Source organism: Danio aesculapii, chromosome 15, assembly GCF_903798145.1.
Source record: "Danio aesculapii chromosome 15, fDanAes4.1, whole genome shotgun sequence".
Taxonomy (NCBI): Eukaryota; Metazoa; Chordata; class Actinopteri; order Cypriniformes; family Danionidae; genus Danio; species Danio aesculapii.
Genome location: NC_079449.1, coordinates 12304901 through 12329900, shown reverse-complemented (window position 1 = coordinate 12329900; position 25000 = coordinate 12304901). Strand labels below are relative to the sequence as shown.

The 25000-nt window shown below is 36.3% G+C and overlaps 1 protein-coding gene across 1 annotated transcript in view; it reads right to left on the bottom strand.

Moving 5' to 3' along the window:
• nphs1 (NPHS1 adhesion molecule, nephrin) overlaps positions 1-25000 on the bottom strand; it is a 177781-nt gene that overhangs the window by 98947 nt on the left and 53834 nt on the right. Inside the window, exons 6-7 of the mRNA XM_056473002.1 lie at positions 4364-4486; positions 1312-1393 (exon numbers count right to left, since the gene is read on the bottom strand). Of these exons, the coding sequence (XP_056328977.1) occupies positions 1312-1393; positions 4364-4486 (205 nt within the window). The remainder of the gene's footprint in view (positions 1-1311; positions 1394-4363; positions 4487-25000) is intronic.

The following is a 25000-nucleotide window of genomic DNA, read 5'->3' as shown; positions in this document are numbered from 1 at the left end:
ACATCAAAAGACCTGGAAGACCATGGAAACAACTGTGGTGGATCACCAAAAAATTCTTTCCCTGGTGAAGAAAACACCCTTTACAACAGTTGGCTAAATCACGAACACTCTCCAGAAGGTATGTGTATGCGTGTCAACAATCAAGAGAAGACTACACCAGAGTGAATACAGAGGGTTCACCACATGATGTAAACCATTAGTGAGCCTCAAAAACAGGAAGGCCAGATTAGAGTTCTAAAAAAGCCTTCACAGTGTTAAAACAACATGAGACCAAGATCAACTTGTACCAGAGTGATGGGAAGAGAAAAGTAAGGAGAAGGAAAGGAACTGCTCATGATTCTAAGCAGTGAAGCATGGTGGTGGTAGTGTCATGGCATGGGCATGTATGGACATGTATGGCTCTCAATGGAACTGGTTCTCTTGTATTTATTGATGATGTGACTGCTGACAAAAGCAGCAGGATGAATTCAGAAGTGTTTCAGGCAATATTATCTGCTCAGACTTAGCCAAATACTTCAGAACTCATTAGCGGTGCTTCACAGAGCAGATGAAAAATGACCCAAAGCATACTGCAAAACCAAAAAGTTTTTGAAGGGAAAGAAGTGGAATGTTATGCAATGGCCAAGTCAATCACCTGACCTGAATCCAATTAAGCTTGCATTCCACTTGCTGAAGACAAAATTGAAGGAAAAAAGCCCCAAGAACAAGCAGGAACTGAAGGCATTTACTGTAGAGGCCTGGCAGAGCACCACCAGGAATGAAACCCAGCATCTGGTGATGTCTATGCATTTCAGATTGTAATTGACCGCAAATGATTTACAACCAAGTATTAAAAAGTGAAAGTTTGATTTATGATAATAATTCTGTCCAATTACTTTTGGACCCTTAACAAGTGGGAGGCACATATGCAATCTGTTGTTATTCCTACAGGATTCACCTGATTTGGATGTAAATGCCCTCAAATTAAAGCTGACAGTCTGCAGTCAAAGCACATCTTGTTCCATTGTGTTGGTGTATGGAGCCAAAAATGTTAGAATTATGTCTATGTCCAAATATTTATGGACATAACTGTATATAACGATTTCTTACACACAAACTCCTTGAACCAGTGTCTTTGCCGTTAAGTACAATGTATATATTTTTAAATGTTATACAGTATGCATATACAAACCTGACTTCAGTTATTATATGCATTTTAACAAGATGAGTTTTCAAGGTCACAACGTTGTGTACGACATAAAAATGTAAGTCGTTAAAAGGAATTCATCAGCAAAGAAGCTTCTACGGTTTCATTGTCGAACACACACTTACGTGACTTCAGCATGAGTGTTCTGAAGCTTATCCTGCGAGCCTGACATTGTATATGAATCGCTTTCCAGCAGCTCCTCTCCATCTGAGAAAGAAAAAGAAAACAAGAGGAGAAAAAGAAGAAGAAGAAGAAGAAAAGTTTTCCAGTCAGTAGGTTGCCTCGGGCTACTTCTTGCCAAGAGACGGTGTGACACAAACTTAGTAAATGAATCATGAAGTCTCTTGGTTTGAGTTTACAGCCACTGCTTTGAAAGCTCCCAGAGAGAGTTTTCATCTTTCATCGGTGTTGTGTATCTACAGTGTAATTCTCTCATAAGAGCCTGCATGGCTTAATGGATGTAATGAAGAGCGGGACTCTTAAGGTGAGACAGCACTGCAGGCAAAAACTGAGATTTTTGGGGGGCTTTTTTTTTTTTCAGTCAAATGTAAAAATAACATCCAAAATGTACAAGTGTTTTCTTATTGAATGTAGTTTAGCAGTCTTCAGCGTCACAATCTTTCAGAAATTATTATAATATGATGACTGTCTGCTGTATTATAATCCCTTATTGTTGGTGCTCAATCGTTGATGGTTAAACATTTTACGTTTTGTACTAGTTGATAAACAGAAAGTACAAATTTAATTGAAAAATAGAATTATGTGTATATATTTACACACTACCAGACAAAAGTCTTGTCGTCAATCCCAGTTGTAGGAGCAACAATTAATAACTTGACTTCTAGTTGATCATTTAGAAAAGTGGCAGACGGTCGATTTTTTTTGATGAATCATCTGTTGAACTGTATCCCAATCATCACAAACACTGCAGAAGACCTATTGGAACCCGCATGGACCCAAGATTATCATAGAAATCAGTCAAGTTTGGTTAAGAAATAAACATGGTTTGGGGTTACATTAAGTATGGGGGCATGCGAGAGATCCTCAGAGTGGATGGCAACATCAACAGCCTTAGGTATCTAGACATTTGTGCTGCCCATTACATTACAAACCACAGGAGAGGGCAAATTCTTCAGCAGGATAGCGCTCCTTCTCATACTTCAGCCTCCACATCATAGTTCCTTAAAGCAAAGAAGGTCAAGGTGCTGCAGGATTGGCCAGCCCAGTCACCAGATATTAACAGTATTGAGCATGTCTGGGGTAGGATGAACGAGGAGGCATTAAAGATGAATCCAAAGCATCTTGATGAACTCTGTAAGAATGCCTTTTTTGTCATTTCAGATGACTTTATTAATAAGTTATTTGAGTCATTGCAGAGATGCATGGATGCAGTCCTCAAAGCTAATGGGAGTCATACACAATATTAATTCTTTGTCCACTGCACCATGACTTTATATTCTATGCTGTACATTATGACTTTTGTCTAAGCAAAGTCAGACCTTACTGTCCTAATGAAATAATTAAATATCCAGGCATGATCATATTTTATTTTGGTAAAATAAGCGTAATCTAGAGGCCTTTGTCTTTCATATAAGCCCCTTCTGATACCAAATGATCAACTAGAAGTTATATATATATATATATATATATATATATATATATATATATATATATATATATATATATATATATATGCATCCGGAAAGTATTTATAGCACTTCATTTATTTCTTCTACACAAATTCTATACACAATGCCCCATAATGACAACAGTAAAAAGTTTTTGCAAATTTATCAAGTCTTTTTGAATATGATGACACAAGCTTGGCACACCTGTCTTTGGGAATTTTTGCCCATTCCTCTTTGCAGTACCTCTATCAGGTTGGATGGGAAGCGAAGGTGTACAGAGATTTTCAGATCTCTCCAGAGATGTTCAATAGGATTTAGCTCTGGACTATGGCTGGGCCACTCAAGTACATTCACTGAGTTGTTGTGAAGCTACACCATTGAAATTTTGACGGGGTGCTTTGTGTCATTGTCCTGCTGGAGGATGAATCGTCGCCCCAGTCTGAGGTCAAGAGCACTCTGAAGCAGGTTTTTATTCAGGATGTCTCTGTCCCTCTATCCTGACTAGTCTTCCAGTTCCTGCTGCTGAAAAACATCCCCACAGCATGATGCTGCCACCACCATTCTTCACTGTAGGAAATAGCCTGGTGATGAGCGGTGCCTGGTTTTCTCCAAATGTAACACCTGGCATTCACTCCAAAGAGTTCAATTTTAGTCTCATCAGACTACAGAATTTTGTTTCTTATGGTCTGAGAGTCCTTCAGTTGCCTTTTGGCAAATTACAGGTGGGAAGTGGCTTCCGTCTGGCCACTCTATCATACAGGCCTGATTGGTGGATTGCTGCACAGATAGTTGTCCTTCTGTAAGGTTCTCCTCTCTCCACAGAAGAACGCTGCAGCTCAGACAGAGTGACCATTGGGTTATTGATCACCTCCCTGAGTAAGGCCGGCCAGCTCTAGGAAGAGTTCTACAGACAATTCCTTTGTCTTTGTCATACTTGGTTTGTGCTTTGACATGCACTGTCAACCCTGGGACCTAATACAGACAGGTGTATGCCTTTTCAAATCATATCCAATCAACTGAATTTACCACAGGTGAACTCCAATTAAGCTGCTGAAACATCTCAAGAATGATCAGTCGAAACAGAATGTACCTCAATTTAGAGCTTCATGACAAAGGCTGTGAATACTTATGTACATGTGATTTTTCAGGTATTTTATTTTTATGAAATTTGCAACAGTTTCCAAAAAAAAAAAATTCACATTGTCATTATGGGGTTTTGTGTAGAATTTTGAGGAAATAAATTAATTTATTTATTCATATTGGAATAGGCTGTAACATAAATAAATGTGGAAAAAGTGAAGCACTATGAATGCTTTCAGAATGCTATATATATATATATATACATACACACACATACATGCATTCACGTTTATACACAAAAAGTACTGACAGTGTATTACCAGGCTTTTGGAAAAATGTTATAGAATATGTGTTTTTGTTGTTGTTGGATTTAATTGAACTTTGAGTCTGTAATAAAGATTGAATGAGTGAATGAAAAGTATGGTGACAGCGATTAGTTGATTTGCTGACCTGCAGTGTGTTGTTTTACCTCTGAACATGGTGATTTCTGCGGGAGGTTTAGCATCAGGAGCGATGCAGGTCACCGTATACTGCTCTCCTTCCACCCACGGCTCCTCAGACTCCTGCTGGATGTACGGCTGTGAAGACGGGACTGAGAGAAAGGAGAAGGTGAAGAGAGATTAACCGGCAGGGGATTGTCACAATATATTATTTTATTGCAAGCTGTGAACTCATTTGGTGTCTGCTTGAAGAGATATTTCACAGCTTTAAAACACACGCACAAGCACAAACATATAAGCTGCCGGGAGAGCTACTTTAGAGACTAAATTGATGAAACGTCCACACAAGTAAGCTACATTTGAAAAGTTTTGGCTGCATAATGGGAAAAAAAATGCCTTGTAAAGAGAGTGAGCAGTGTTTTACGTTTTGGGGGAGGATATTTATCAAAATCAAATTTATTGCGGCCATGTTGAAAAAGCATTGGTCTCAGTACATAATGTAACTTCAGAAGAGCTTTAAATAGGAAAATTATTGAAACTCTGGTCATTTTAAAGCGAGATTTTACAACGAGATGCTAATGGTCTAATCCGATTCAATGATTTATGCTAAGCTAAGCTAAAAAAGCTTGTTTCAGCTGTTTAACTCTAGACGACTTGTAAAATAAGCTGTGTCCCTTTTAAGCCACTTATCAAATGTTAGCACCAGATGTTGTTTCCACCTAAGTAAATTGGAAATGTCTGAGTTGCTACTAAGAATACATGAAATATATATTAATAATTTACTATATGGGCTTTAACTCTATTTTCGTAATTTGCGCAATATTGTTGGACTCAATACACAATGTAACTACAGAAGAGTCAAGCTTTAAATAGGAAAATTATTGAACCTCTTTGGTCATTATAAAAAAATGTAAAAATTGTGAAGCGAGATGCTAATGGTCTAGTCTGATTCAATGTTTTATGCTAAGATAAGCTAAAAATGTTTGATTCAACTGTTTAACTCTAGATGACTTGTAAAATGAGCCTTTTCCCCCCAGTGTTCCTTTAAGCCACTCATCAAATGTTATTACCAGATCTTGTTTCCACCTCAGTAAATTGGAAATGTCTGAGTAGCTACTAGGAATACATGAAATATATATTAATATTTCACTATAGTGTGCTTTAAATTTTTTTTTGCATGTATAAAACACCTTTGGGAAAAGACTCATTTTAAAAATACAATTTGGTTCAAACGAATCAGTGTTTGTCCAAACAGGAAAAGTATTGAAACTCTTCGGTCGTTTTAAAGCGAGATGCTAATGGTCTAATCCGACTCAATGATTTATGCTAAGCTAAAAATGCTTGTTTCAATTGTTCAACTCTAGACGACTAGTAAAATGAGCTGTGTTCCTTTAAGCCACTTATCAAATATTAAGGCCAGATATTGTTTCCACCTCAGTAAATTGGAAATGTCTGAGTATCTACTAAGAATACATGAAATATATACTAATATTTCACTATATTATGCTTTAACTCTATTTTTGATTGTATGAAGGCACCTTTGGGAACATAAAAGACTCATTTTAAAACTATAATTTGGTTCAAATTATTCAGTCTTTGTCCAAACAGGAAAAATATTGAAACTCTTTGGTTATTTTAAAGTGACATTTTAAAGCAATATGCTAATGGTCTAAACTGATTCAATGATTTATGCTAAGCTAAGCTAAAACTGCTTGTTTTAACTGTTTAACTCTAGATGACTTGTAAAATGAGCTGTGTTCCTTTAAGCCACTTATCAAATGTTAGTATCAGATCTTGTTTCAATCTCAGTAAATTGGAAATATCTGAGTATCTAATAAGAATACATTAAATATATACTAATATTGTACTATATTATGCTTTAACTCTATTTTTGATTGTATAAAGGCACCTTTCGGAACATAAAAGTCTCCTTTTAAAACTATAATTTGGTTCAAATTATTCTGACTTTGTCCGAAATTAAACTACAGTAGTGATGCCTAGCAAAGTTGACTCAAAGTTGCACATTAACTTGGATAAGAGAAAGTATTTAATCACCGAAAACATAACACATACTTAATCTGTGCTAGCGTTTGGTTTACATGTGTCCTGACCAATGCAATAAAAGCTATTTCATTCCAGTTAAGGCCATTCAGACTGACAGCACTTGAAGCAACAAAGCGAGCGCAAGTCATTCATTTATCATGAGAGCCGGTGATATGAGGCAACATTAGCGAGAGTTCAGTTCTACTTCATGCAAATGCACAATGACACGATGCAGTGAATGCCAACGGGAGCGCAGATACGTTTTTTTAGCATGTTGCTGTTCTCTGGCAAAAGCATCAACTTTAAAGTCTTTATCCTCTGACATTCTCCATGGCCGTAGTCCATCTTTCAGTGTAAATCTAACAGATTCAGGCCGGTTTTATGGCCTGCCAGGAAAAATAAAATACTAAGCTTGATCACACTGAAGAGTAATAGCATCTCACTTCTTTATGAGCCACACGTTTTGAGTTATATCGTTAATCAGTATGTCCGACTTATAGTCAACTAATGCACAGTAAATGAGTCTCACTGTGCTGTTTGCGATGTGCACATTAATCAATTATTTGTTAAATAAATTGTATGTGCAAATACTGTAAGACATGCAAGTTGTGTATAAATTATATTCACTTATGCTTATCCACTGGACTGCAGAAAAGCTTCAGTTTGGTCTTGTTTGCAGTCCAGACATCTAAAGAGTTATAAATCAATTAGTATTTTCTAAACAAATACAAATGTATTTTTTTTTTTAGAAAAAAATATTTCATAATTAAGTGAGTTTTTTCTTAAAACAAGCAAAATAATCTGTCATTGGGGTAAGCAAAATACCATTTTTGAAACATGCATATTTTACTTACCGCATTAGCAGATTATGTTGCTTGCTTTAAGAAGAGAAAAACATAATTTTGACTTATTATTTCTAAAAACAAAACAATTTGTCCTGTTTTAAGGAAAAAAAAAAAAAAAAGGTTTTGACTTATCATTTCTGAAAACAGTACAATTTAGCTTGTTTTAAGAAAAAAACAAAAATTTTGGCATATTAATTCTGAAAACAAAATACATTTTCTTGTTTTAAGAAAAAAATTATATAATTTTGACTTACTTATAATGATTCAGTGTTTGTCCAAACAGAAAAATTATTGAAACTCTTTGGTCATTTTAAAGCAAGATTTTAAGCGATATGCTAATGGTCTAATCCGATTCAATGATTTATGCTAAGCTAAGATAAAAATGCTTGTTTAACTCTAGACGACCAGTCTAGACTTAGAATATTTCATAATTAAGTGAATTTTTCCTTAAAACAAGAAAAATAATCTGTCATTGGGGTAAGCAAAATAATACTGTTTTCAGTTTGAAACATGAATATTTTACTTACTGCATTAGCAGATTTTTTGCTTGTTTTAAGAAGAAAAACCTATTTAAACTTATTACTTCTAAAATCAAAACTATTTTTTTTTTTAATTAAAAAAAACTAAAGGTTTTGACTTATCATTTCTGAAAACAGAACAATTTAGCTTGTTTTAAGAAAAAAAAAATTTGGCCAATGAATTCTGAAAACAAAACAAATTTTGTTACTTTCAGGAAAAAATAATTTAGACATTATTTCTGAAAACAAAATGCATTTTCTTGTTTTAAGAAAAAATAACATAATTTTGACTTTTTATTTCTGAAAACAAAACAGTTTATCTTGTTTTAATTTTAAAAATAACAATTTTGACTTTTCTGAAATCGGACCAATTTAGCTTGTTTCAAGAAAAAAAAAAAACTACAATTTTAATATATTATTTCTGAAAGCAAAACCTGTCATTTCCATTGGCGTAGTCCCTTATTTTTAAGGGCTCGGCACAGCAGAATGAACCGCCAACTATTTCAGCATATGTTTAAAGCAGCGGATGCTGCAACCCAGTACTGGGAAACACCAATACACACTTACAGTTCGAGTCAGAATTATTAGCCCCCCGTTTATTTTTTCCTAAGAGCAGATTTTTTCAACACATTTCGAAACATAATAGTTTTAATAACTCATTTCTAATAACTGATTTATTTTATTTTTTGCCATGGTGACAGTATAATAATTTATTAGATATTTTTCAGGACACTTCTATACAGCTTAAAGTGACATTTAAAGGCTTAACTAGGTTAATTAGATTAATTAGGCAGGTTAGGGTAATTAAGCAAGTTATTGTATAATGATGGTTTGTTCTGTAGACCATCGAAAATTATATATAGCTTAAAGGGGCTAATAATTTGACCTTAAAATGGTGTTTAGAAAATTAAAAACTGCTTTTATTCTAGCCAAAATAAAACAAATAAGACTTTCTCCAAAAGAAAAAATATTATCAGACATACTGTGAAAATTTCCTTGCTCTGTTAAACATCATTTGGGAAATATTAAAAAAAAATAAAAAAATAAAAAGGGGGGCTAATAATTCTGACTTTAACATTATTTACACACACATGCGTACACTACCAATTTAGTTTATTCAATTCACCTATAGTGTATGTGTTTGGACTGTGGGGGAAACCAGAGCACCCGGAGGAAACCTACATAAACACAAAGAGAACATGCAAACTCCACACAGAAATGCCAACTGGCCTAGCTGGGACTCGAACCAGCAAACTTTTTGCTGTGAAGTGACAAGTGACAGTGCTAACCACTAGCCATATATATATAATTTTATTTTTGGTTTTTTTTTTTCTTTTCTAGAAAAACGCTTTGTGAATTAATTTGTAAACAACACATGGTCAAAATATTTCATATAAAATACTATAAAATTACTTTTTACATATTAAAAAGACCTTAGATGAAAGCAATATGGCAGTATTTATTAGTGCTTCTGAGAGTGTGTATAAAAGTCTCTTATGTCCATTTAAAAATATAAAGAAAACAGTCCATTTTGGTTAACTTGACCCTAAAAGAAAATTGAATGTTAATCAATTGGACATTCGTTTAATAGACAAAATAAATATTAGTAATGGATTAATCTAATGTATCAACAATTCATTAAGAGACAACCTTAATTTCTATATACGTTTGCTATACATTGAATTTTCTTGGTGTGGCAGGTGGCTGAATATGTAACATTTATCATATGTATGTGTAGTGTGAAGTGTGTTCTTTGTTCTTGGCTTTTGAACAATAAAAAAGGTGAATTATAAAAAATTTTTAAAAAATCATTAAGAGTTTAACAAATATATTCATTCATTAATTTTCCTTTGACTTAGTCCCTGATTGGGGTCACCACAGCGGAATGAACTGCCAACTATTCTGGCATATGTTTTAAGCAGCAGATACCCTTCCAGCCACAACCCATTACTGGGAAACACCCATACACACTCATTCACACACACACACACTCATACGCTATGGTCAATTTAGTTAATCCAATTCACCTATACCGCATGTCTTTGGACTACTGGGGAAACTGGAGCACCCAAAGGAAACCCACGCCAACACACGGTGAATACGCAATCTTCACACAGAAATGCTAACTGGCCCAGCTGGGATTAAAACCAGTGACCTTCTCGGGGTGAGGCAACAGTGCTAACTACTGAGCCACCGTGCCGCAAAAAACAAACCCATATAATTTTTTTTACTTTTCTAGAAAACGCTTTGTGAATAAGACTTTTAAATATTTGGACAATTAAGAACACAAAAAATAAGTTCAAAAAATAGTTTTGCAGTTTGGTCATAATATTTCATATAAAATACTATAAAAAAATGTACATATTAAGAAAAAGAAGAAGAAAGCAATATGGCAGTATTTATTACTGCTGAGTGTTTAAAAGCGTCTTATGTCGAATAAAAAATATACAGCAAACATTCCATTTTGGTTAACTAGTTCCTGTGAAAGAAAATTATCAATTATAAACTCTGTTTAATAGACAACATAAATGTTAGTAAATTACCAAGTATGTCAAATTAATCTAATGTATCAATAATTCACTAAGAGTTTATCAAATATGAAGAGTTCAGATGCAAAAGCCGCTAAAGTGAATGGCAAATAAAAATGTTTCTTACCTTAAAACACAGCATGCAGTCGGAAGTGTAACATGCATTCATAACGTGTTTTTGCGCAGTGACGCTACTTTGAATGAGTCTGAATTACTATACAATACACGGCAACTCCATTTCAAGAAAGACAGAGTTAAGCTTACTAAGAGTACTAAGCTTAGTTTACAATGTTTGCAACGTTTACATTGTTCTACTTGCATTAAATCTAAATCTCAAATATCAGAAATGCCAACAGATTGCGAAGATTTAAATAATGTTAGTTTTAATGTTATTGAATAATGCACTTGACAGATTTCATTCATTCATTTTCTGCTTTTTTCCTGATTTATCACAGCGGAATGAACCGCCACTTACTTGACAGATTTATACATTTAAAATTTCAGGTGGTAATGTGTTTTATGTTTGGTAAAATAATTTCTTATGGCATCTTCATTTTCAACTAATTGCACAGTCTTGTTCCAATAGGTGGATTTAGAGGGTTTTGCATAAAAATCAGACGTGGATTTGGCTGGTCTTGACGCAAAAGAAAATTTACCTTGTAAAAAAACAGAGAATTGCCTAAAGTGACATTTTTGGAAAAAAAGGTTGTTTTATTTACCTGCTAATAACCTTATCATTACATATAAAATGAAACTTCTGAACCTTATTAGAGGAGCCTGATAGAAAATGCTCATCTACAAGAAAAGAGGTCTGATGGATTTAGAGGTTTTTGCATCTTTCATATATTCATTCATTCATTTTCCTTTGGCTTTGTCCCTGATTGGGGTAGCTACAGCTAAATGAACTGCCAACTATTCCGGTATATGTTTTAGGCAGCGGATGCCCCTCCAGCCACAACCCAGTACTGGGAAACACCCATACACTATGGTCAATTTAGTTAATCCAATTCACCTATAGCGGATGTCTTTGGACTGTGGGGGAAACTGGAGCACCCGGATGAAACTAACGCCAACAAGGGGAGAACATGCAAACTCCACACATAAACAGCAACAGGGCCAGCCGAGACTCGAACCAGCGACCTTTTTGCTGTGAGGAGACAGTGCTAACCGATGAGTTATCGTGTCACCCCCCAAACATTTCAAAAGGCTTTAAATATATATCTCCATCTTAGATGAATGCAAGTAGATGAATAAATCAATCAGCAGGAAGTGGTAATCAATCAATTGACATGAATCCACATCAAATCAACACAATCAAACAATACTACATCTAAAATAAAATAAAAAATAAGAGTGATATAAAGTGATGGAAAGAAAGACATATCTATGGTAGCCTACTACAGATCTGGCAACATCACTGGCACCCATTTTCCCATGATATCTTACTTAGGGCTTCACATATACACCTGCATTAGAGCTAAATGCAGTTTTTAAAGCTCTTTATGAAGGGCCTCCAGTGTTTCTTGGTAGTTCTCTATCAGAGCACTTTCACTTTCAGCACGACACCACAGAAGTGCACCATCTCATTATCAATTGAAACGCCTGTGTGAATCACAGAAGGATGATGAAGCGTGGCCCCAGTGCTGTCGACAAGCCTGTGGAAATGCACTAAATGCTAATCTAGCATAGCGCTCTGCTTATAGGGGGGGAAAAGAAAGCGAAGAGCAGCAACAGTGCTGCAAATCACCTGGAGCAGAAGAGACACGCACAGCGGCGATCAAAGCGCTGCTTTCACCTCTCCGCCGCGCAACGCTCTCCTGCACCGCTCGCGGCTACAGCTTCTTCCTCAACGCTCTTGACGAGAAAGAAAAAAAAGGGGTTTCGTGCTCTGCTCAAACCCATCCAGCACTGTCCAAGTTTACCTGAGTTGCACAGTTTTCCCACTGTGAGCTTGATATTGGATGTAAAAGTGTGAAACGGGATCATTTTTGCTTGTACATTGTGTGAGGGATTTCATAAAAAGCTGCTTACTGTATGAGGAAGCGTTTTAGCGTTGGAAAGCTAGACGGTGGGGAGCAAATAGCACAGGTCTTGGGGTATTAAAAGCTGAATTATTAAAGAAAGCAAAGTGCGCCTCTGACACAACAACACAGAAGCAAGAACATGGTTCGTTTTAAACGCCTAACCGAGACAATGAAATCTGACAGCCTCCTGCGTTAATAGTCTGCACAGCTTATTATGAAGAAAATAAACAAGTAATATTATGATTGCAGCAATTAAAATCTCAATCAACTGGAAATGTGTTTATGTGTACTTTAATTGACGGAATAACTCAGGGTTGTTGCTCTATAAAAAAAAAGAAAAAAAATCATGTTTTATACATTTCAATATTGTTTGTGCTAACAAAACGAGTGATACAATTTAATTAAATATACAAACAAAAATAGGTATGAATATACAAGAAACAACTGGAAATATACAGTTGAAGTCAGAATTATTAGCCCCCTGTATATTTCTGTTAAATGAAAAAATATATATTTTCAACACATTTCTAAACATAATAGTTTTAATAACTAATTTCTAATAACTGATTTCTTTGTCTTTGCCAGTGATAAGATTACCGGCTCTATAAATAAACAGCTTTACAAGCAGTGATACTTTATTTAGTAACGAGCAATGGATTACTGTTTCCCCCGTTAAAACGGCGTTACCGTTACCGACAATAAAATGCATGTTAATTGAGATCACTGAAGCAGTTTTCATGCGAGCAGTGTCTCTCTTACACTGTAAAACCCAAAAAGTTAAGGTAACTTAAACCATTTGAGGAAACCGATTGCAACAAACTATTTAAGGTTAACAACTTATCCTAATCCCCATTGTCCCACAACATTAAAATAGTGTAGGTTAATGTACAATTTTAATATTTATTTTATGGTCATTTTACAAATTAGATTTTTTTTTAAGTAACGCACGCAATAGTTACTTTTTCTGGTAATTAGTTACTTTAATAATAATGTAACTCAGTTTCGAACTCAGTTCCAATTTGTAACTAGATGTAACTAGTTACTCTTTTAAAGGCAAGTGCCAACACTGGCTATGATGACAGTACATAATGCTTAACTAGGTTAAATAGGTTAACTAGGCAAGTTAGGGTAAGCAAGTCATTTTATAACAGTGGAATATTCTCAAGACAATTGAAAAATAATATTGACCTTAAAAGGGTTTTAAATAAATAGCAAACTGCAATTATTGTACCTAAAATGAAACAAATAAGAAAAAAAATATTGTTTGGGAAATACTTAAAAAGAAAAAAAAATACAAGCTGGCTAGCTAGATAAATAAATAAACAAATTAATAAATAAATTAATTAATTAAACAAATAAATGTATAATAAATAAATAAATAATAATAATAATAATAATAAATAAATAAATAAATAGTTTACCCTGGTGTGGCATGACTATCAATAAATACATACATAAATTAAATTAATAAATTAAATTTAAATATATATATATATATATATATATATATATATATATATATATATATATATATATATATATATATATATATATATATATATATATATAAATAAACAAACAAATAGATTACCCTGGTGTGACACGATTATCAATAAATCAATTAATTAATTAAATTAACAAATTAAATAAAAAATAATAAAATTAAATAAATAAATAAATAGTTTACCCAGGGGTGGCATTATTATCAATAAATAAATAATTAAATTAAATAAATTACATAAATAAGTAAATAAATAAATAAATAAATAAACAATTAGTTTACCATGGGGTGGCATGATTATCAACAAATAAATGATTCAATTAAAAAAATAAATAGTTTACCATGTAGTGGCATGATTATCAATAAATAAATTAATTAATGAAATAAAAAAAAACATAAATTATAAATAAATAGTTTACCCTGGAGTGGCATAATTATCAATCAATAAATAAATTAATAAATAAATAAATTAATTATTAAATAAATAAACAAACATTTGGTTTACCCTGGGGTGGCATGATTATCAGTTGTTGACTTAAGCAGGCAACATAGCCAACACAACACCAAATCAAATCACAAAAAAAAAAAAACCCTGACATACAAACAAAAAGCAACAGCAGCCGATTACTGGCTCCAAATAATGAGCCTCAGAGCTATTGTTCATCTGCTCTGCTTCACCCCAGAGTTTGAAAGGGCACTAGGGGGCGTTATTGCAGTGCTCAGAGCGGCGCAAGGGTCTTCACACACACAAATACAGATGGAGCACAGCTCGGGCTTCAAACTGATTTAAAGGAAGCAATTGGAGCTGTGTGGACACTGATGGCTGAGGAGAGCCTTGCAGAGGAGCCGCTTCAGTAATGGCATGCATTTGTTTTCTCTTCTCTCCCTCTCTTTTTAACTGCTCACAATTTCTGCGCCTCACTCTCTCCCCTTCTCTCTCATTCTCTGCAGATGAAGCCAGGCTCATCACTTGTTGTGCTAGAGAAGACATTGTTCAGGCGCATAGATTTCCCAGTAAAGACTGATGGTGTGCTCACAGGCCAGGCAAGCAGGTAGAGCGAATCTCTCTCTCCATCTTTATGTGCGTCTTTCGCTTCATCCCTCATTCCAACGTTTGGCTCAGTGCTTGATATAGAGAGCGAAGCTAAAAAAGTCAAAGGTGCTTCCTGCTTTTCAAACAACAACAGCAGTAGCAGCAAGAAAAGCAATAGCAAAGGTAGCAAGTAAAGGTGTTTCAGCATAGCAATGCCGTGTTTACAATCTAGATCATGCTAACGTCTCGCCAGCTAACCTACTGACATTACTTACTCTTCAATGTCACATTACACAGCTATAAAGAATAATATAGTCTAAAGAGATTAGATACAGGGAAAGCAAAGCACTGACTATTTATCGATTATTGTCCTATGGTTATTAGGGCTGTTGTAGGGTTTAATGGATTAAATCTGTAGTCCATGTGAAATCTTAATTTACAGTGTTGATTTTGCTAGCGCACTTTGGGTCCTTTCATACATTAGGCCCAATAAGGCGCAAGATGTATTTGGCGCGATTTGTTGCTAGCGCAACCATAATTTTCACGTTTTGCACCGAGTTGTTTAAATAGCGAATCCATTTGCACCACTTTGTGGACTCATGGGTGTTCTGGTCTGAAAAAGAGGTGTTAAGGCACATTGCTGACTAGGAACTTCTAAGGGCGTACTCACACTATGCTATCTGAACTGTGCCCAGGCCCGTTTCCCGGATCGTTTGAGAAGTGTGAGTGCTCTGAATTGGGCTCAGGCATGGTTCAGTTGGCTGGCCCTGGCCTGGTAGGAAGAGGTGCGCCAGAGCACTGTTAACTTGGGCTTTGGCATGGTACGCTTGTAGTGTGAGTGCAAAGCACGCCTGAGCCCGAAACTGAAGACAAAACAGGACTTTTAAGGGACTGTTTCATATCTGTTTATTAGTCATTCTTACTGTTCAACAAAGTAAACTGTCGTAGATCATTAAAGATGCAAACTTCTCACTGCACGACAGCTGCATCTTCGGCAAACCTCCTAATTCCTGCAGCATGAGGACTTTATGATTGTTTATGAGCGTCAAAAGTGACTGATTTGTTCGCTGAAATATTTGACTGCGTGTCACCTCATCCCAAATGACTAAAACGATATAACTAAAGAAATCTCCACTGTGCTGAGCGAGAACGCTTCTTAAACTGCACAGCACAGAGCGCGTTAGTTATAGCGCCTATATGGGTTCAAACGCTTACACATTGCTTAATATACACACAGGATGTACAGCAACACACAAATATCTTCACATATGAAAAGAATTAAAGGATTATAATATTACAAAAATTATTATTTTCGACATAAATATAAAAACCGCTACCTCCATGCCTTCTTCATCTCATTAGGGGGGCTTTTCAGTTTATTCATGACAATTTGTATAATGTTATTATTATAAGCCTGCAGCTTTTGACCGCTGAGTGACGCATTCACCACAGATTTTCAGCTTTACCTTTTCACAATAGATAGGACAGTAGTGTATGTGTACCTTATGTGATGTGTTCAATAAAAATATAATTTTGTTTGGTTGTAATAAACATGCATTACTATAATGTATATTTTCGAAAATATACAATACATGGTGAGAAGCGTAGTACTAGGCTACGAAACTTAAGAAAATATAAGAAGTAGCTGAGTTCTTTAGCCTTTATAATGCCCTATTAAATTGCGTTGGGGTGAAAAAAATCTTTCATGGCGATGTTATTACCTCAAATCTTCTTCACCATATGGGGCATAAGAATAGAATGTGCGTTTGGACATAACTCCATTTTTTTTACAACACTTTGTTATTATTGTTTATTTATTGATTTCCTGGGAATTAGAACTGACTATTGAAATAGTTTTGAAACAAATCTTAACAAACGAAATTAAATATGTAGGCTAATTTATGTCTTCAGAGGAGTGCGTACAACACTGTTTCCTTATCCACGAAAGTAAAGGAGTAAAAGTAAAAGTAAAGTAAAGTAAAGAGAAAGTAATAAAGCTGAATGGAGGAGGCTTGTTCTTTATCCTCATGCTGGAAATGGTCTGTTTAACTTTTCTCGCTAGTGAAGTGTTAAGTTTTTCCACAAAGTCCACCATGTAAATAGCAAATGTGCCATGGTGTGACACAACTGACTCTTAAAGGGAATGGGAAATGAGACTCTGATTGGTTTAATGCACGTTATACTCAAAACACACCCATAACTTATTAAGAGAATAAGCACAACCATGTTAGACCATGTGCCAGGGCGCAAAACGCATGTTTCTGTCCTTAAGATTCTGACATGTTCTTAATGCTTTTGCGCCATGCGCTTTAGACTTTGCGCCTACATCGTTAAAATAGGGTCTATTGTGTTTCTTTAGGTAAACAATTAATCTGTGCAAGTGAAATCTCTGAAACGCAATAGCTTGTTTTGGTAATCTTCAATCAAAACCTATGTTTGGAGTGGCTGTCCTTCTTCATTGTCTTCAATTTGACAGCTTTAGCCACAATATTCTTATATATACCATTCCCTTCATACCATTAGTTTGCTATGAGGAAATGATGTGCAAAAATAAATACCCACCTCCTACTCAACATTCCATTTCAGTTGGAAGTATATCAGTATACTGAAATGAAGTGTCCGCAACTTCTGGTTCACAGAAACTTTATTGGATTACTAGAGCAAAAACAATTTGTTCACATTTTGTTATGTATTTAAAGACTCTGGCTCCAGGGATGTGTATGTTATCTTATATTTTTAAAAGTTGATCATTGATCAACATGATAAAGAACAACTCACTGTGTGATGGAGAATATGAATGCAGTTACATGATCCAAAAAACCCAATATATTGACAATGGTGGTGTACCGACATTTTAAAGTATTAAATCATATGTTAGAAATGTATAAAAAAAAGCTCAATCAAATAAAAACCATAGAGAACAGAATGTAATACAGTTTATGTCCTCTTATTATTAAAAAAATCCTTAGTCCACACAAAGCAACCACCCACAAAGCAACTTCATAATGCCATTTCGTACAACCTTCTGTGCTATGGACTGATGAACCAATGGAGTGTCACAAATTTAAAGTGTCAAACCAAAGCTAGAAACTCATGTAGAAAAAAAGACAATTCTGACCCTTGCTAGTGCTTTATATATATATATATATATATATATATATATATATATATATATATATATATATATATATATATATATATATATATATATAAATAAATAAACAATTTAGCCCTGATGGATTTGTTTGCCTAATTTTGTAAATATTTGAAACTGTATAGAGTAACTAAAGATATAATAACTGTATATAGAGACTTTTATTTTCGTTTATTATTTTGCCCTTTTCGGGTCCTGAAGTTAAAAGTTCCAATTGTTTTTTAAGCTACAGTAAGAATCATTGTTAAAAATAAAATGAGACTCCTAGTTATACTTTAAAACTGTTTAAGTGTGGTCTTTCCTTGTGTTTTACCCTAACACCAACATGGGACATACAGGTAGCATGAAATAGGGGGCTCGTCCGGGATTCAAACTTGGGACCTAAGGAAAATTCTTTAAGTTGCACAAACTTGAGTGAAAAGTCACATATGTGTATCTACAGGCAATACGGTGGCTCAGTGGTTAGCACAGTCGCCTCACAGCAAGAGAATCACTGGTTCGAGTCCCGGCTAGGCCAGTTGACGTTTTTTATGTGGAGTCTGCATGTTCTATCCCTATTTACATACACTGTAAAACCCAACAGTCTATTTTATCAGATGAAATGAGTGTAGTTAACTCAAAATGGACTTAAAGTTAATTCTACTCATTTAAAAAGAGTTTTGAACTCAGTGTTAAAGGTAATGAGTTAATTAAATACCTCATTACTTCAACTTAAATGGAGTAAGTTCACAGTACTCATATAGATTAGTTTTATTGGTTTCCTTAAACGGTTTGAGTTGCCTTATTGGGTTTTACAGTACTCAGTTGGTTTGAGTTCTCTTCATTTATTCGGTTTTACTGTGCTCAAATTGCTCCGTTTACTCAAATGGATTAAGTTCACAGTACTCATTAGGATTAGTTTTTGAACTTAAATGGTTTGTTGCAATTGGTTTCCTCAAATGGTTTGAGTTACCTTTTTGGGGTTTTACAGTGTAGGTTTCCCGCACAGTCCAAAGACGTGCGCTTAATTGAATAGACTAAATTGGCCGTAGTTTATGAATGTGAATGTGAGAGTTTATGGGTGTTTCCCAGTGCTGGGTTGCAGCTGGAAGGGCATCTGCTGTGTAAAACACATGCTGGATAGGTTGGCGGTTCATTCCGCTGTGGCGACCCCTGATAAATAAAAGGACTAAGCCGAAGGAAAACGAATGAATGAATGTGCATCTGCAGATATGTATACCCTGTTTATTTTTATTATATTATCTTATTATTACAATAATTGTCAGCCATATCGGCACCTAGAAACCACTCAGCAATGCCCCAGCAACCACCCAACAAAGCAATATTATAATGTGATTTTGAACAGGCTATTCTGCTGTTGTAAAGTGTGGTCTTTCCTTGTGTTTTACCCTAACCCCTACATGGGACATACAGGTGGCATGAAATCGGGGGCTCGTCCGGGATTTAAACTTAGGACCTAACGAAAATTCTTTAAGTTGCACAAATTTGAGTAAAAAGGTCCCAAAATGACAACAATGATCAAGTCAAGTTATTTTTATTTCTATAGTGCATTAACAATGATAATGTTGCTACTCAAAAGCACTTCTTTCACACCATATGTGGCACTAATTATTTTATTTAAATCACATATGGGCATCTGCTGGTGACACGGTGGCTCAGAGGTTAGCACAGTCTATTCTGCTGTTGTGAAGAGGCTTCAAAAACAAGAAAAAAAAGTAAGATGGGACTTGACTTTTGTCCACTGTTTGGATTGTTTGCTAATCACCATCATCATCTCTTATGAGTGACAGGTTACCGGAAGGTTAAAAGTCATCAGAATTGAGATGTTACTGTCAGGGGAAGTTGACATTAATGTTTTTAATTAAAGACTGTGACGTCATATGAACTAAAAAAAGGATAAATCATTTATAATGAAATAATGTGAAAGTCCATTAAAAAAGAAAGCCATTATGACTTTAAGAAAATCTAAAAGTCAAGTTATTAGTGTCAGATCTAATATACTTTAACTCATTCATCTCAGGGCTGATGTAATGGACGTCCTGCTGTAAAAATACAATATAATGAAGCCGGCCTCTCAGTCTGTTTTCTGAAAAAACAAGGGCTGCAATTACTGGAACGAGGGTCTCAGGGCCCCTGGTCATCTGAACACCCTCATGTTGCTTCATTCTTTTTCTGTTTCTTTCTACTGCAGCCCAGCTGCGGTATGTAAGTGTAAGTGTAAGTGTAAGTGTGTGTGTGTGTGTGTGTGTGTGTGTGTGTGTGTGTGTGTGTGTGTGTCTGATCGTTGAGAGAGAGTGTGTGTTCCTGTGTGTCTCTGTGTGAGTGTGTACCTTTTATTTCTTACATTGTTAGGACCACATGTCCCCACAAATATAGCAATACCAGTAAATTTTGACCTTGTGGGGATTGTTTTTAGCTCCTATAAGTGTGTGCGTGTGTACAGTATGTGTGTGTAAGAGACTGTGTGTGTGTGTGTGAGAGAGCGAGAGAGAGAAAGAAAGAGAATGTGTGTGTGAGAGAAAGTTTGTGAGTGTGTGTGTGTGTGTGTGAGAGAGAGAGAGAAAGATAATTTGTGTGTGCGTGCATGCGTGCGTGTGTGTGTAGGTATTTTTTTCAGCGTCTGTGTGTGAGAAAGAGAATTTGTCTGTGTGAGAGAGTTTGCGTGTGTTTGTACGTGCCGTGTGTGTGTGTGTGTATGTGTATGTTTGAGTCTGTGTGTGTATGTATGTGTAAGAGAACATTTTTTCTTTGTGTGTCAGTGTGTATGTTAGAGAGTTTGTGTGTGGTGGGGATGGGCTGTGTGTTTGTATGTAAGAAACTGTTTATGTGTGTGAGAAAAGGAGAATGTGTGTGTATGTGTGTGTACATGTGTATATGAGAGAGTGTGTATGTGTGTGTGTGTGCTTGTGTGTGTGTGTGTGCGTAAAAGACTGTGTGTCTGTGGGAGAAATAGGGTTTATGTGTGTCTGTGTATGTGCGTGTATGTGTGTGTGTGTGTGTGTGTGCAAAAGACTGTGTCTGTGAGAGAAATAGGGTTTATGTGTGTCTATGTGTCAGTGTGTGTGTGTTTGTGTGTGTGTGTGTTCGCGTGTATAAGAGAGCGTGTGTGTGTGTTCGCGTGTATAAGAGAGCGTGTGTATGTGTGTCTGAATGAGAGAGGGAGTGTGTGTATGTGTATGTGTACATGTGTGTGTGTGTGTGTGTGTGTGTGTGTGTGTGTAAAAGACTGTGTCTGTGAGAGAAATAGGGTTTATTTATGTCTGTGTGTGTGTGTGTGTGTGAGAGAGAGAGAGAGACTGGCAGCATTGGAAGCCAAAGCATGACAGCTAATGGTTAGTCAGGCAAAGATTATCACCTCAGAGAAGCCCACCTGAGTCGCCCACCATACTTTCTGCGACCTCTCTTCCCTAGACAAAAGCACGCTCATATGCACAGAGCAAATAAAAACCCAGACACGCACACATTCACGTTTGCATGCGCAATAACAGTAAGCTGAACACACACACGCACACACACACGCACACACACACACACACACACACACACGAGCACTCAGGCGGGAAACATTGAGCAGTGAAATCTGATTCATTAGACAAATGCAGACGGATGGACAGATAGGAAAGATAAGAGGCTCATTAGCGCAGACAGATGAACAAACCCCTTCACTTTCTCTCATAGATTCATCAATAAAACATTTAAACATCCAAATGTTTTCCTCCAAACTGATTCACACATAAAAGGCGCTGTGAATGAAAAGAATAGTCAAAAGGCAATCATTTTACCACAGACGCTCTTTTTTTTCCGAGCTCTCTTTTTCTCGTGCGCAAATAGACACGTTTGCTGGTGAAATAAACAAAAACAGCTCCCTCCCACGTGCTTGTCCAGTTCAGTCACACATTACATGTGCAAATGAATGTTGACGCAGTTTTGCTATCAGGACGAAGCTGCAAACAACTGTGATGTTTATTTAAAGGTGCACTCTGTAATTGTTCCTCATTAAAAGTTTTACACATAAAGAGATGTGATTCTATTATGTAGCGATAGGATGTGAGAATTTCAGAGACATGAAAGTTTGAATTGAATTGCGACAGATGTGAGCAAGATCACATGACCAGACATACATTTGAATTACATAGAAGTGAATGTTGACTAGACGACCTTTTAATGTGGAGTCTTATTTTGTGTTTTGAAAAAAATGTATAAAATGCTTGTTTGGAATTTTCGAGTGTAAAGGCCTTACATCAGGGGTCTCAAACTCAATTTACATGGGGGCCGCTGGAGGCCGAGTCTGGGTGAGGCTGGCTCAGGTTTTCCACAAGAAATTGATGGATAGACGGTTGATGGTCAGAAGGGTGGATGGATGAAATGTAAGACGATGGATGGATGGATGGATGGATGGATGGATGGATGGATGGATGAGATTCAATGAACAGATGGACGGATGATGATGAATGGATGGACTGATGAAACAATACAGGATATACAGATACAGGGATGGATGGATGGATGAGATTCAAAGAACAGATGGACGGATGATGATGAATGGATGACTGATGAAACAATACAGGATATACAGATACAGGAATGGATGGATGGATGGATGGATGGATGGATGGATGGATGGATGCATGGATGAATGGATGGAAGGATGGATGGATGGATGAGATTCAATGAACAGATGGACGGATGATGATGAATGGATGGACTGATGAAACATAATACGAGATATACAGATACACAAATTACTGGATGGATGGATGGATGAGATTTAATGAACAGATGGACAGATGATAATGCATGGATGGACTGATGAAACAATACAGGATATACAGATACACGAATTAATAGATGGATGAATGGAACGTAAGACAGAAAAATAGACATACACAGAATGACAGATGTATGGACTTATAGAGGGATGGATGGATGGATGGATGGATGAATGGATGGATGGATGGTTGGATGGTTGGATGGATGGATGAGATTCAATGAACAAATGGACGGATGATGATGAATGGATGGACTGATGAAACAATACAGGATATACAGATACACGAATGGATGGATGGATGGATGGATGGATGGATGGATGGATGGGATTCAATGAACAGATGGATGAATGATGATGAATAGACGGACTGATAAAACATAATACAGGATATACAGATACACAAATTGATGGATGGATGGATCGATGGATGGATGGATGGATGGATGGATGGATGGATGGATGGATGGATGGATGGATGGATGAGATTTAATGAACAGATGGACAGATGATGATGAATGGATGGACTGATGAAACAATACAGAATATACAGATACACAAATTAATAGATGCATGGATGGAATGTAAGTCAGAACAATAGACATACACAGAAGGATGGATGGATGAAATTTAAGACAGGGCAATAGACATACACAAAACAATGGATGGATGGATGGATGGATGGATGGATGAAACATAAGACAAGACAACAGACAGATACCCAGAGTGATGGATGGATAATGGAAGGGTGGGTGGGTGTATGAATGGAATAATGGATAGATGGATGTAATTTTTTTAATGACAGATAGATTAATGGAATGGTCTATGGATGCACAGAGTGGATTGATGAATGTGTGGATAAATGTTGGTCTAAGGTGGAAGAAAATGTTTCTAAAATGCATGGCAATTGTTTGTTATTTTATTGCAATTTGTTAAATTCGTTCTCCAATTCCATTTAAATATGTGTCAAAGTAAATTAGGAAACACGGATAAAGACTTTTAAGGCAACACAAGCTATTACTAGCTATCAATATTCTTCATTTTACCACTAATCCCATCTATGCTGTGCAGACTGCTGGATAATGTTACCCAGTGGCAGCAGAGGCACAGCAGCTGACTTTGAACAAATATGAAGCTGATTTATTTTTTTCTTGGAAGGACAAACATTGATGGTTCAGGAAAAGCAAAGAAAACCCCAAACAAACATGTATTAGGCAAACAGAGTCAACTGATGTCAGGTTCACTCTGAGCCACAGAAATACAATTTGGCTATTTCTGAATAGAGCTGAACTCCTCCATCGCCAGGTAAGCTGAAGCAGATGGAGTGTTATTCATCTCAACCCAATCCTGCCTCGAAAACAAGACCATCTATTCACACGGTCATGTGCATCTGCACAACCTCTGTCTCTCACACACACACACACATCAGAGCCTTGTTAGACCACATGAGCAAACACAGTCTGTTAACAAGCTTTGACCAGACATGCCTCAAAAGGCTTGAATACACTCATCTACACACACACGTACACACACACAGACGACGCTTACGCTGGGCTCAGGTGTGAGCTTTGAAGCTGAGAGCCATTGAAGCAGTCCCATTTCTCCTCCTCTGCTCTCTCTCTTTCATTCCCTCTCTCATTTCATCTCATCTTCTCGTCCTCATAGCACTGATCTTTCCACCTCTTCCTTCTCCTCTCATCTCCTCCCATCTCGCTACTGTCTGAAGAGTGCAGCAGGTGCAGGAGAGATAACAGCAATTTCTCCCTCTCCGTGTCTTTCCTGCTCTTACATTCTTCATTTTTAGACCCGCCGCATATGACAATAAACACTTTCAGCACTCACACCAACAAGACTTGATTTACGCAAATCAGACTGACAACTGATAAACAAAACAATGTCCCAAGCAGTTACCAAATGTAATCTAGAGGCGTGAGTCCACTTCTCCACAGAACACACAGTACATATAGACACAACGGTGCTGTCATGCTCTGAAACGTTAGTCCTGAGGAAAACTGCAGAATTCAGAACAGACAGAATTTTCCAGAAGAATCTCTGCGGATTTTTAAACAGTGTATGTGATGACACAATGACATTTGAACTGAAGACCCACCGGCCACTTTATTAGGTACATCCGTCTAACTGCTCGTTAGCGCAAATTTCTAATCAGCCAATCACATGGCAGCATCTCAATGCATTTAGGCATGTAGACATGGTCAAGACGATCTGCTGCAGTTCAAATTGAGCATCAGAAT